Source organism: Penicillium citrinum (genome assembly GCF_028827155.1).
Source record: "Penicillium citrinum strain IBT 23319 chromosome Unknown utg000009l:1.0-4274883.0:1.0-4276374.0, whole genome shotgun sequence".
Taxonomy (NCBI): domain Eukaryota; kingdom Fungi; phylum Ascomycota; class Eurotiomycetes; order Eurotiales; family Aspergillaceae; genus Penicillium; species Penicillium citrinum.
In genome coordinates, this window is record NW_026622694.1 from 1,433,139 (window position 1) to 1,444,452 (window position 11,314).

Consider the following 11,314-nt stretch of genomic DNA (forward strand, 5'->3'; position numbering starts at 1 on the left):
TTACAGCCCCCGGGCCCATTTCCACTTCCACTGATTGGCAATACGCATCTATTACCCAACGAAAAACCCTGGATCTATTTTGAAAAGCTAGCAAAACACTACAAAACCCCAATGATAACATTCTGGACCGGACGAAGACCTACAATCTGGATCTGCGATGCATGGGCAGCAAATGATCTTCTCGACAAACGTGCCGCAATTTACGCCTCTCGACCACGAATGGTCGTCTTCAGCGAGTTAGGAGCCGGTCAATCTAATCTAGTTAATATGTACTACGGCGATAGATGGAGATTACATCGCAAACTCACGCACATGGGAGTCGGCCTACAGCAAGTTCGTAAGTATCGCGATTTCCAGAATGACGAGAGTAAGCTTGTTGCGTTTGAACTTCTGTCAGAACCGAAAGAATACGTGAGGCATTTTGAACGTTACGCTACAAGTGTCGTTTCGATTATTGGGTTTGGGAGACGCGTGGCTTCTTACTCTGATCCGATCATTACTGAGGTTATTGCTGTTATGCAACGAGCTGCCGAGCTCAATGTCCCTGGTAAAACATTTCCGATGTTAATGGAGTCATTTCCATGTAAGCACATGCTATAAATGTTAACCGTCAACATATTTTTAAAGTGTGAAATGTCTAATACTAAAAAATATTTCCAGTTCTGGCAAAGTTCCCAAACTGGATGGCACCATGGAAACAAGGCTTAGGAAAAGGACAAGGAAGAGGCCGACCATTTTTCTACGCACTGGCCGAAGAAGCCGCTACAAATCCAAATACTCAACAATGCTACATGAAGAAAATTTTCGAGGAAGCGCCGAAACACAATCTGTCCCGAATGGAGATTTCTTCATTATCGGGGAATTTATTCGGAGCCGGAAGTGACACGTCGAGCTCCACCTTAATAACCTTTGTATTAGCCTGTTGTGCTTTTCCTGAAACACTTTCGAAGGCATGGGAAGAACTCGACAGGGTCGTGGGACCACACCGGAGCCCGACATTCCAGGATGAACCGAATCTACCATACATCAAGGCTTTTGTGAAAGAAGTATTACGCTGGCGATCGGTGGCGGTAATAGGAGGTCAACCGCATGCGCCGATCAAGGACGATCATTATAAGGTAAAGAGACTAAGCACTCGTTTCCTGCCGCTCCAAGCGGTCTAAGCCTGCCGCTATCTTTTAAATTGATCTGATCTTGTTGCTGATAAGATGGATCGACGAAATAGGGTTGGTTGATTCCTCGTGATACATGGGTCCAGGGAAATGTCTGGGCCATTCATCATCATGAGCGAGAATTCCCGGATCCAGATCGTTTTCATCCGGAACGATATATTGAAGATAGCCCCTATGCACGACCATTCCCTGGAGAAAAGGGATATATGACCTTTGGATGGGGAAGACGTGTGTGTAGTGGTCAAGGATTAGCGGAACAGGGCACTTTTATCACAATCGCGAGGTTACTTTGGGGATTTAAGATTGAAAAAGCTTTGGATGGGGAGGGGAAAGAAATTCCTGTGAATATATTCGATTATACGTGAGTACTTTGATAGCATGTTTCATGTTTCAACTCTTTTTTTTTAATGTTCCGGTGAACTGATTGTCCATGCCTTTGTCCGTGTTGGGTACAGCAATGGCCTTAATATGCGGCCTCACCCTTTTGAATGTCGAATCACCCCTCGGAATCCGGAGATTTATGCTACGATTGAGAGAGAAGGTAGACAGGCGTTGCAGGATCTCTCTCAATATGATGGTACCACACAGTACCGCATGAGCACATATTATGCCACAGAGAAAATTTAGGGTGAGGATATAGCCAAGCTGATGAAGCAGAGACTCACGGAGATAACTGAGGAATTAGCATCTGGATATTTGGGAGACTAGTACATGTATACCTGAATCATATGTACCACATTGGCGGTGTTCTGACAGCTGACGACGTTGAGGCCGAGCTTGGCGTCTCCTTGTGGAGATAGAGGGTCGCTTTGTGAAGTCGACGATACGAAATCGCAATTGCGACAACAAGTGACCAGTAATTATCTATCAAGGGAGCCATGGCAATATCTCAAGACCCGAAGTCTTCATTTTCGTATTGACCGGCGTATCGAGGGTTAAGATTGGCTGATTTGGCGTGAACAAGAATTACAAGTACTCTGTACTATGGTTCATAAGGTGGGAGGGGATGGCGAGTCTTTCACAGAACTACTTTGAAATTGAATTATTGGCCATACGCAAAGACTAACTAAAGGCTTGACATTGAACAAGAATGGGCCTCCAGTTCAGTTAAATTTCCTGCATGTAAATCCTCATGGTTTAAACTTCAAATATCCCGCGTGAGATCAGCAGATCGGCTATGGCTGGTTAGAATTGCCGTGACTGCAGATAGGTAGCAGCATACTACGTACATACATATTGTAGTAAAGAGTTAGTAAATCACAAGATCAACAACATTGGGGAAGTGGAGTTCGGCCATACTGCAATTATTAGCAATAACTACGTGGAAATGTAACTACATGCTGTACTCTGTAATGTAGTTCAATATTGACTCGATTCTAGTAGGAGTTTAACTCGGCAGATGAGGCACGTTGAAACAGCCGGACTCAACTGGTGGATTCCCCAGAGGAAAAATCGGGCCGGCCAATCACTGCGAAAGATCCACTTGCGACCATCCTGCTCGGCTCGGCTTTTTGAACACTCCAAAAAACAAGGAATTCAAGTAAAGAATTGGTACCACATTCCAAGGACAGTAGAGACAAGAGAGAATTTCAAATATCGATCTAGACTGCAGTATATTTCTAGTCAAATTCAATAAAACCAATTGTATAATACCAAGCACTCGGCAAGCTTATCCCTCGGACCCGCAGATGCCGCGAAGTACCGTTTCTGATGTACTTCGGACCGGACCCAGACTAGACATGATACGCCCGGGGCAATGAAATCAAAGCCCGGTGTATCTCATTTTGTGCATGTGTGCTGGATCTGCGGGGAGGCCAAAAAAAGAGGGTCGTTCTTGAACGACTTATTATGGGGTCACTCCCTCCCCCCAATGCCCTGGAGAGTTAGGATTGTCGGGGGTAAAGTATTAAATACTAGACCAAGGACCTACTTTCAGTCTGGAGAAATAGTGTACTTGTGGTACGAGTGGGACGGAATACCTCCGAACAACTAGGCTCGGGATTGTCTTTTCAGAAATAGCCACGGGGTTAAGAGTCCGCCACGCGAGGCTTTGGTCAACCACTCCTGGACCATCTTTCCTTTGTCACATACTGAAGATTGACGACCGACCTGTTTGTTGTATATCCCACAGGTTTGTCTTTCAGCATGGCGGTTCCAATGGCAAATTTGCCTCTGAACGTGATTGTCGTCGGGTAAGATCCCCTAATTCAAGAGTAGACGGTCAGGAGCTAATATTCGACAGGGCTGGTATGTGGTTTCCACGGTGCATGACACTCTTGCCGGTAGAAAAAAAAATTGATTGACGTCTTCCCATAGGAATTGGTGGTATGGCGGCAGCCTTGACACTCGGTCTGCGAGGACACCGAGTCACAGTGCTCGAAGCCGCGCCAAAAGTATGTATTCAGCATTGGCAAGTGGAATTCTGTAGCTAACAATCCCAAGCTGATGGAGGTTGGAGCTGGCATCCAAGTATCTCCGAACATGCTACGTCTTTTCGACCGTCTGTTAACCATAATCCACCCATAGTAAGAGTTGGGAGCTAACATATCTTCAGGATGGGGTGTGTCGGACTTAATCCACGCTCAGGATGTAGCCTTAGAACATATCCATGTTCGAAGATGGCAAGACGGAGCACTTCTCGGCACTATGCCCGTGAACAAGACCTTTGGCCAACAGGTAGTCATTCACAGAGCTGATCTGCACAACGCCCTTATCGAGAAAGCATTGGCTCTTGATAATGTTCATCTGCGGGAGAATTGCTTCGTATCCAGTGTAGACTTCAGCCCTGCTTCCGTCACATTAGCTGACGGTAGTATCGTTCGCGGGGACGTTGTTATCGGTGCTGATGGTATTAAGTCTACTGTGCGTGGTCATCTTTTGGAAAATCCCCATATTGATGCCATCCCCACCGGAGATGCGGCGTACCGGATTATGCTACCCCGTAGCATTATGGAAAAGGATCCAGAGTTGAAGAAACTTGTTGAAGAACCACAAGCAACTCGTTGGCTGGGACCTGCGCGGCATATCATCGCCTACCCGGTGCGCAACCATGAGTTATACAACGTTGTCTTATTGCATCCGGATCGACAGGAGGTTGAGGAGTCATGGACCACAAAGGGATCAAAACAGGCGATGATCGATCATTATGCTGGTTGGGATCCTATCGTGAGGAAATTGATTGACCTAGTCGTTGAAGATGAAGTTCTGGAATGGAAGCTATGTCTCCATCGACCTCTGCGAACTTGGATTAGAGGTCCAGTCGCTCTTATCGGTGATGCATGCCATCCAATGCTGTGAGTCTGAAAATAGATCCCAGTGATCCTGTCCAAGCCTAATATCTCTCTCCTAGTCCATATGTTGCGCAGGGAGCAGCACAAGCCGTTGAAGACGCAGCTGCCCTGGGCATCTTGCTTTCAAGCATCATATCTCACCACGAAATCCCAACTGCATTGCAAGTATACGAGAAGACCCGGAAACAGCGCGCGGAAACGGTGCAACAATCTGGCACTGAGAACCGCATTGCACTGCATTTACCCGACGGCCCGGAACAACTCGCCCGTGACGCACAATTCCGGGCGTCAGCAACAGGATCTAATCCAGATAAATGGAATGATCGCCAGACACAGAATTTCTTGTGGGGGTGGGATGCAGAGCAAGTTGCGTTGGATGCATGGAGCGGTAGGTGATGTGAAGCCTTGAATTTGGACAAATGCTAACTTTCTACCTGATAGACTTGGCGAAAGATGAGAAGGTTAATGCTAGCTTATAAGCTGGTTGACCATGTTACGACCATATTCAACATAGAAAGGCCATGTTACATCGAGCCTTATAGACGGTAATACTATCCAGTATACCGCTGGCAAATATTCATTAGAAGTGTACATATTATTAGACAGACTAGTACGAGATATTCATCATATCGTATACAATCAATCGCATTTGAGTCCAGTTCAATTTTGGAATTTGATTTACATTCGTCTCCGCTATATTACCGACGATGTTCTCCACAGCATGACTAGTAATAAGATTAATGTGTTAGAAAGCTGAAAGACTAATACGAAAGTGTAGAACTTTTTTTGATTTCATTATACAATCTTCCTAAAAGGGAATCATTCAATCTCGCATCGGGCATGATAAAACGTAAAGCATAGCCCGATACTTCCCATAGTGAAGGCCAGTAACGCTCAACATATGGCTTCCTATATATTCTTTTGGTGGCGTTATTCAATCATTTTTGAAGAAGACATTTACATCTTCTCGCCAGCAGCAGCCTTCATCTGTCCGTACTTCTTGAGACGGATAGCAGAGACGTTGATGAAACCAGTGGTCTCAGCGGGGGAGAAGTCACCAATCTCGTCCATGCTGGACTCGGTCATGTCGTACAGCTTCTCAGTCTCGGAGGAGCGACCAAGGATGGAGACGGTGCCCTTGTAAGCGCGGCAGCGGACCTGGCCGTTGACGGACTTCTGAGAGGCAGTGATGGAGGACTCGAGGAACTCGCGCTCGGGAGAGAAGTACATGCCGTTGTACAGAAGCTGTTATGAAGTTAGTCAATGCAAATTGTATCATTTGGATTGAGAACTGACCTTGGAGTAGTTGAAGGTGACGAACTGGTCACGCAAAGCACGAACCTCACGGTCCATGACAAGACCCTCAAGATCACTTTGATATGTTAGCATGTAAAGAACTATGAAATCGAATTTATGACTCACATGTGAGCAGCGCGCAGGCAGGTGAGACCGGGGGTCTCGTAGCAGCCACGAGACTTGATACCGATGAAACGGTTCTCGACGATATCAATACGTCCAACACCGTTGCGGCGGGCAATAGCGTTGGCAGTGAGGAAGACGTCAACGGAGTCGGTGACGGTCTTCTTTTGGCCCTTCTCGGTGTACTCGAGCTTGACGGGGATACCCTTCTCGAAGTGGACGGTGAAGTCCTCGGGCTGGTCAGGAGCGGTCAAGGGGTCCGCAGACAGCTTCCACATGTCGGCAGGGGGAGTAGTATCGGGATCCTCCAGAATACCAGCCTCGTAAGAGCAGTGGGCCAGGTTCTCATCCATGCTCCAGGGCTTGGACTTGGTGGAGGTGACGGGGATGCCCTTCTCGGCGGCATAGGCAAGGAGATCGTTACGACCGGCGAAGCGCTCATAGAAGACGGGGTCGCGCCACGGGGCAATGACCTTGATGGTGGGCTGCAGGGCGTAGAAAGCAAGCTCGAAACGAACCTGGTCGTTACCCTTACCGGTGCAACCGTGGGAAACGGCGAAGCAGCCCTCACGCTATTTGAGAAAAGTCAGTCAGAGATGTTTAAATTTCGGGTATTTTCAGGATGTTTCCTACCTGGGCAACCTCGATTTGGGCACGGGCAATGACGGGACGAGCGAGCGAAGTTCCTGAGGTACATTGTCAGTAGGCTGTTCGTTGGAAAGCGAATGGAGTAGCACAGCATACCGAGCAGGTAGACGTTCTCGTAAACGGCGTTGCAAGCAATGGCGGGGAAGCAAAGCTCATCAATGAACTCGCGGCGGATATCGACAATCTCGCACTTCAGGGCACCGCACTGCAGGGCCTTGGCGCGGGCAGCCTCGAAGTCCTCTGGGGTAGCTGTTTAGTTTCCGGTCTGGGTCACGAGCCATCGAGTAAAGTCGAATCCATACCTTCTTGACCAACATCGGCCACTATCAGACAGATTAGTACCATGAGATTGCAATTGGAGCTGGCGCCGCAATGGAAGACTTACTGAAGCAGACAACCTCGTAGCCCTCCTCAATGAGGTACTTGACTGGAAAAAATATCAGCGTCGTCCATTGCGCGGAGTATATATATTTAAGAAGTCCGTACGGATACAGCTGGTGTCGAGTCCACCAGAGTAGGCGAGGCAAACCTGTCCGCGCAATGAGTCAGTAAACTCGGGAAACCAGACGGGCAAGTTGAACGATTAAAGTGGGATGAAGTGGCGGTCTGATAAGTGAAATCACGAATTGCGATTGCACCGGGGGCAATTGAGGAAACACACCTTTCCTTTGCTCATTGTGAATGATCTGAAACTGTGATTGAGTGTAAGATCCAAAAAAAAATTGGGGGAGTTGAGTTGAAGAAGGAGAGTGTTGAGTCACCCGGAAAAAATGACGGTTTTTTGGTGCGGGCGGGGGGGCATGTCTTGGCGCCGACACCGGCTGATAAGCCCTGATAGATCACTCTGCTAGTGGACGCCGATCTGTTTCCACATATTTGGGACGACTCATTGGCACAAAGGAGGACCATTCTGACTACGGAGAACAGCTTCATCCATTAGACAGTCCCAGCTAGACAACTCAACTGTATGTCTTGCATTGTACTACAATCGTGAGGCTCATCTAATGGTTTCCCGACATTGGACTCCTCCCCACACACTACGTAGAAATAGTGTGGGTAGAATTACCACTATTCAAGCCAAGTCTCAATATGTTGAATGAACAACTTCATCTCAATTTTTTTACCTTTCCCGAATTATTATAGCTTCAATGAATACTATGGTTTATAAACACTCACAGTTGACATTGGTCACAATTGATTGCTGTCTGCAAAGTATCTTGTGGATATGTTTGGCTTCGACCAACCCGCCAAGCCTGCTGGTGCCGTCATCGCCCTCCGCATGATGTTTGCCTCGTTTGCAGCAAGCATCGGTTATTCGCGGCCTCCCCCGCAATCTCCATATAGCCCTTTATAAAGAAATCCCAGCACGGGGTACGCTTTTCTTTATGATTCAACTTATTAAGTCAATTTGAACATCGAAATGGCGCTATTCCGTGCACAGCAGGGGTTACTCCCACGGATAGCCCGTCGATCTTATTCGGCTGCTCCTTCTCCTGCTGCGAAGCTCAACCTGCCTATTGACTACAAGTCTACTCCATTGCTACATCACACACCCTCCTCCTTATCCGGTATCCCAGATTTTCCTGCAGCTGCTACGACAAAACGATTGAATTATTTCCAAGCCATCAATTCTGCTTTACGGACAGCACTTTCAGCCTCGGACAAAGTGATGCTGTTTGGCGAAGATGTTGCCTTTGGGGGTGTCTTCCGGTGCTCTATGGACCTACAGACTGAATTTGGATCGGATAGAGTCTTCAACACACCTTTGACTGAGCAAGGTATTGCGGGTTTTGCGATTGGTGCAGCAGCTGAAGGCATGAAACCTGTTGCAGAAATTCAGTTCGCCGACTATGTCTTTCCGGCTTTTGATCAGATAGTCAATGAAGCCGCCAAATTTCGATATCGAGAAGGCGGTACCGGTATTAACGTAGGAGGACTGGTAATCCGCATGCCTTGCGGAGCCGTGGGCCATGGGGCGCTGTATGTTTCTTCATTCTGTGACTGTGGATAGCATACTAACTGAATGTACGAACAGGTACCATTCTCAATCCCCCGAATCCCTCTTCGCACATATTCCCGGCGTTCGGGTAGTAATGCCACGGTCCCCTTCTCAAGCGAAGGGTCTTCTTTTATCCTCTATCTTCCAGCACAATGATCCAGTCATCTTTATGGAGCCAAAGTGTCTATACCGAGCAGCTGTGGAACACGTCCCGAATGAATATTACACCATTCCCCTCAGCCAGGCAGAAGTCATAAAGCCCGGCAAAGATCTGACCATAATATCCTACGGCCAACCACTGTATCTGTGCTCAGCTGCCATCTCCGCCATCGAGAAATCTATGAAGGGTGTCAACATCGAGTTAATTGATCTGCGTACGATCTATCCCTGGGATCGACAGACAGTTCTTGAAAGTGTCCGCAGAACTGGCAGGGCTGTTGTTGTCCACGAAAGCATGATAAACTATGGTGTTGGTGCTGAGGTCGCTGCCACCATTCAAGATGGTGCTTTTCTACGATTAGAGGCCCCAGTCAAGCGAGTTGCAGGCTGGAGCACACATACAGGACTTTCTTATGAGCAATTTATTTTGCCCGACGTTGCGAGTACGCTCACTCTCCCCTTCCCTTCTAATTGCCTACGTACTAATCAAGGATCCTCACCCAGGAATCTACGACGCTATCAAACAAACCCTTGAATACTGAGCCATGCATAGAAAGATACCAATATGGGACAATGAAAAGATAGAGTACTATGGGCACTCTTTTCCGTGAAACACATGCAGATATTGAAGGTTCCCAGTAGACACCTCTAGGATACCCAAGCGCTCAGCAGACATTCATTTGATTTGCGCTAAATTCTACAAAGATAGAAATGCTAGGATGATTTGAATGGGCACAGAACAGGTAATAGGATACATTAGCTCTCCGGTATTCGCGAAAGTACATATTGACTTAAAGCAAGATCCCACACTCTCACTCAATATATTGTGTAATATATTCAGTCTTGAAAATATATCTTCATGGTACTACCATGAATTGCTAGATAGTATCTAGCAACTACCTAGTTGGAAAGGTATCCAGCTTGTAGTTAGGTACCGTTCTACTGAAATCTAGTAGATTCCAAGCCTGCAATCTCGAATATTCCCTTCCAATGTCAACCTCTCAAAGAGTCAAAACCTCGCAAGTGGTTCATATAGACTGTAATCCGATTTTTTGACGATTTTATCTTTCTTCAATTGCTTGAGCATTAAATATATTAAATAATGCATACAATGTACAATTAATGCTTGTGCCGTTCGCCAAGACCAAATGCATTGTGATCCACTCCGTGCATGTTTTGGGTAAGGACAGATCCACATGTGCCGCAAAGCTTATTTCACCGTCAAAGTAGAATATAAAAACTCAATTTCTTTCACTGGAGATTCGCAACAATACTTATGGAAGTAGAAGTATGTGATATCGCTCGAGTTGGTATTAGAGCTCCAAGTACTCCTGTATTTGAAAGATATTGAGTAAGCTCGTCTGGCTTGAAATTTGTATTAGTTGTGAGAGTAAAGTAATAGCCCATTATCTAGCATATTTGTCTAATGGCTGGATATTCCCTGACAAAGTAGACACAGAAATGTCCAGTTCAAGCCATGGCCGATATTCGGAGAGCTGATAGTATAAACAATTGGAACTCAAGGAAAAGTATATACCATGGACACGCATGGAAGCTGGATGGGGTTCCAAGATAGGCAACATCAACAAAAGTGTGAAGTGAGAGTTGGGAAGATGCGATGAACCACCCAGTGAATGCTGGACAGCCGATGTAAACAAGAAGAGGCCCCCATTTCCACCACTCTTCCCTCTTCTTCTTCTTCTTCCTCTTCCTCTTCAACCACACCACACAATATTTTTTCTACGCTTTCATCAACAACTCGCTAGTTAATTTCTTGTGTTAGCTATTCTACTGTCTGGTAAACAGACTTCTTTGTCATCTCTCTCTCGTCAGGACAAACCGCCATGTCGGGCTCAATGACCGACATTCGTTGGCTTCTCCAGACTGTCTTCATTCTCACCATCCCAATCATCCTTTCTTATTTTCTGCCGGTCTTCATGGGCAAAGAAAGTTGGGATGAGTTGCTGTACAGGTTCTCCCTATACCTGAATGGCTTTCTCCTTCTTGCGCTCGCCATAATGGCGTTCATGATGGCATCTTTGCAGCAGCTAGAAGCCTCATCTCCCTACCCTCCATTTTCGCCAGTTGAGGACAGCCTCCCCCAGAACGGGGCGAATTCCAATGCTCCTACCTTTATTCCCATCATGGGATTCCAGACGTAAGAAACCCCTTATGTTTGCAGACTATAGAGGAACAAAGCTAACAAAAATACAGCCCAGGACAATTTGAGACTCCTGTAGCCGAACCACCACCACCTTTTTCGGTGATAGGATCGTAAGTCACCTTGTGTTCCCAGGAACATGCATTCATTGGCTAACAAGACCGCAGACTAGCCCTTAGACTCCAAAGAGCCAGGGCGAAGATCGGAGAATGGAAGAAGAAATACGCCAAAATTCACAGACACTTCCGCGAGTACAAAAAAAACGCGAGCGACACTGAATCCTCCAAAACGCAGGAAATCGGAGACCTCAAAGACAAGATGAGATTGGCCACAGCTGAAATCAGAGCGTGGAGTATCACGAGTAGGCGAGATATTCAGATACTCAAAGAGAGGCACGAGCAAGAGAAATCCAACGCTGTCAATGACCTCATCGAACAGAGGAACAAGTTTGAAAGCGAAGCCAAGA

General features: G+C 46.7%; 4 protein-coding genes across 4 annotated transcripts; 3 read left to right on the forward strand and 1 right to left on the reverse strand.

The window, feature by feature from the left end:
• Positions 1-111: 111 nt before the first annotated feature.
• On the forward strand, positions 112-1,537 carry N7469_010010 (cytochrome P450; the record flags this gene model as incomplete). Its single annotated transcript, XM_056648915.1, has 3 exons — positions 112-583; positions 661-1,118; positions 1,226-1,537. 3 exons carry the CDS (start codon positions 112-114, stop codon positions 1,535-1,537), a joined length of 1,242 nt encoding a protein of 413 aa, XP_056496046.1.
• A 1,780-nt stretch (positions 1,538-3,317) lies between these two features.
• Positions 3,318-4,941, forward strand: N7469_010011 (putative salicylate hydroxylase; the record flags this gene model as incomplete). Its single annotated transcript, XM_056648916.1, has 7 exons — positions 3,318-3,364; positions 3,415-3,419; positions 3,489-3,565; positions 3,615-3,672; positions 3,727-4,465; positions 4,522-4,850; positions 4,904-4,941. 7 exons carry the CDS (start codon positions 3,318-3,320, stop codon positions 4,939-4,941), a joined length of 1,293 nt encoding a protein of 430 aa, XP_056496047.1.
• A 478-nt stretch (positions 4,942-5,419) lies between these two features.
• N7469_010012 (argininosuccinate synthase) lies at positions 5,420-7,205 on the reverse strand (the record flags this gene model as incomplete). Its single annotated transcript, XM_056648917.1, has 9 exons — positions 5,420-5,707; positions 5,759-5,834; positions 5,885-6,453; positions 6,515-6,567; positions 6,626-6,769; positions 6,832-6,852; positions 6,915-6,956; positions 7,016-7,058; positions 7,191-7,205. The coding sequence occupies 9 exons, from the start codon at positions 7,203-7,205 to the stop codon at positions 5,420-5,422; spliced, it is 1,251 nt and encodes a 416-aa protein (XP_056496048.1).
• A 744-nt stretch (positions 7,206-7,949) lies between these two features.
• On the forward strand, positions 7,950-9,229 carry N7469_010013 (2-oxoisovalerate dehydrogenase subunit beta; the record flags this gene model as incomplete). Its single annotated transcript, XM_056648918.1, has 3 exons — positions 7,950-8,509; positions 8,565-9,130; positions 9,192-9,229. The coding sequence occupies 3 exons, from the start codon at positions 7,950-7,952 to the stop codon at positions 9,227-9,229; spliced, it is 1,164 nt and encodes a 387-aa protein (XP_056496049.1).
• Between the last annotated feature and the right edge of the window lie 2,085 nt (positions 9,230-11,314).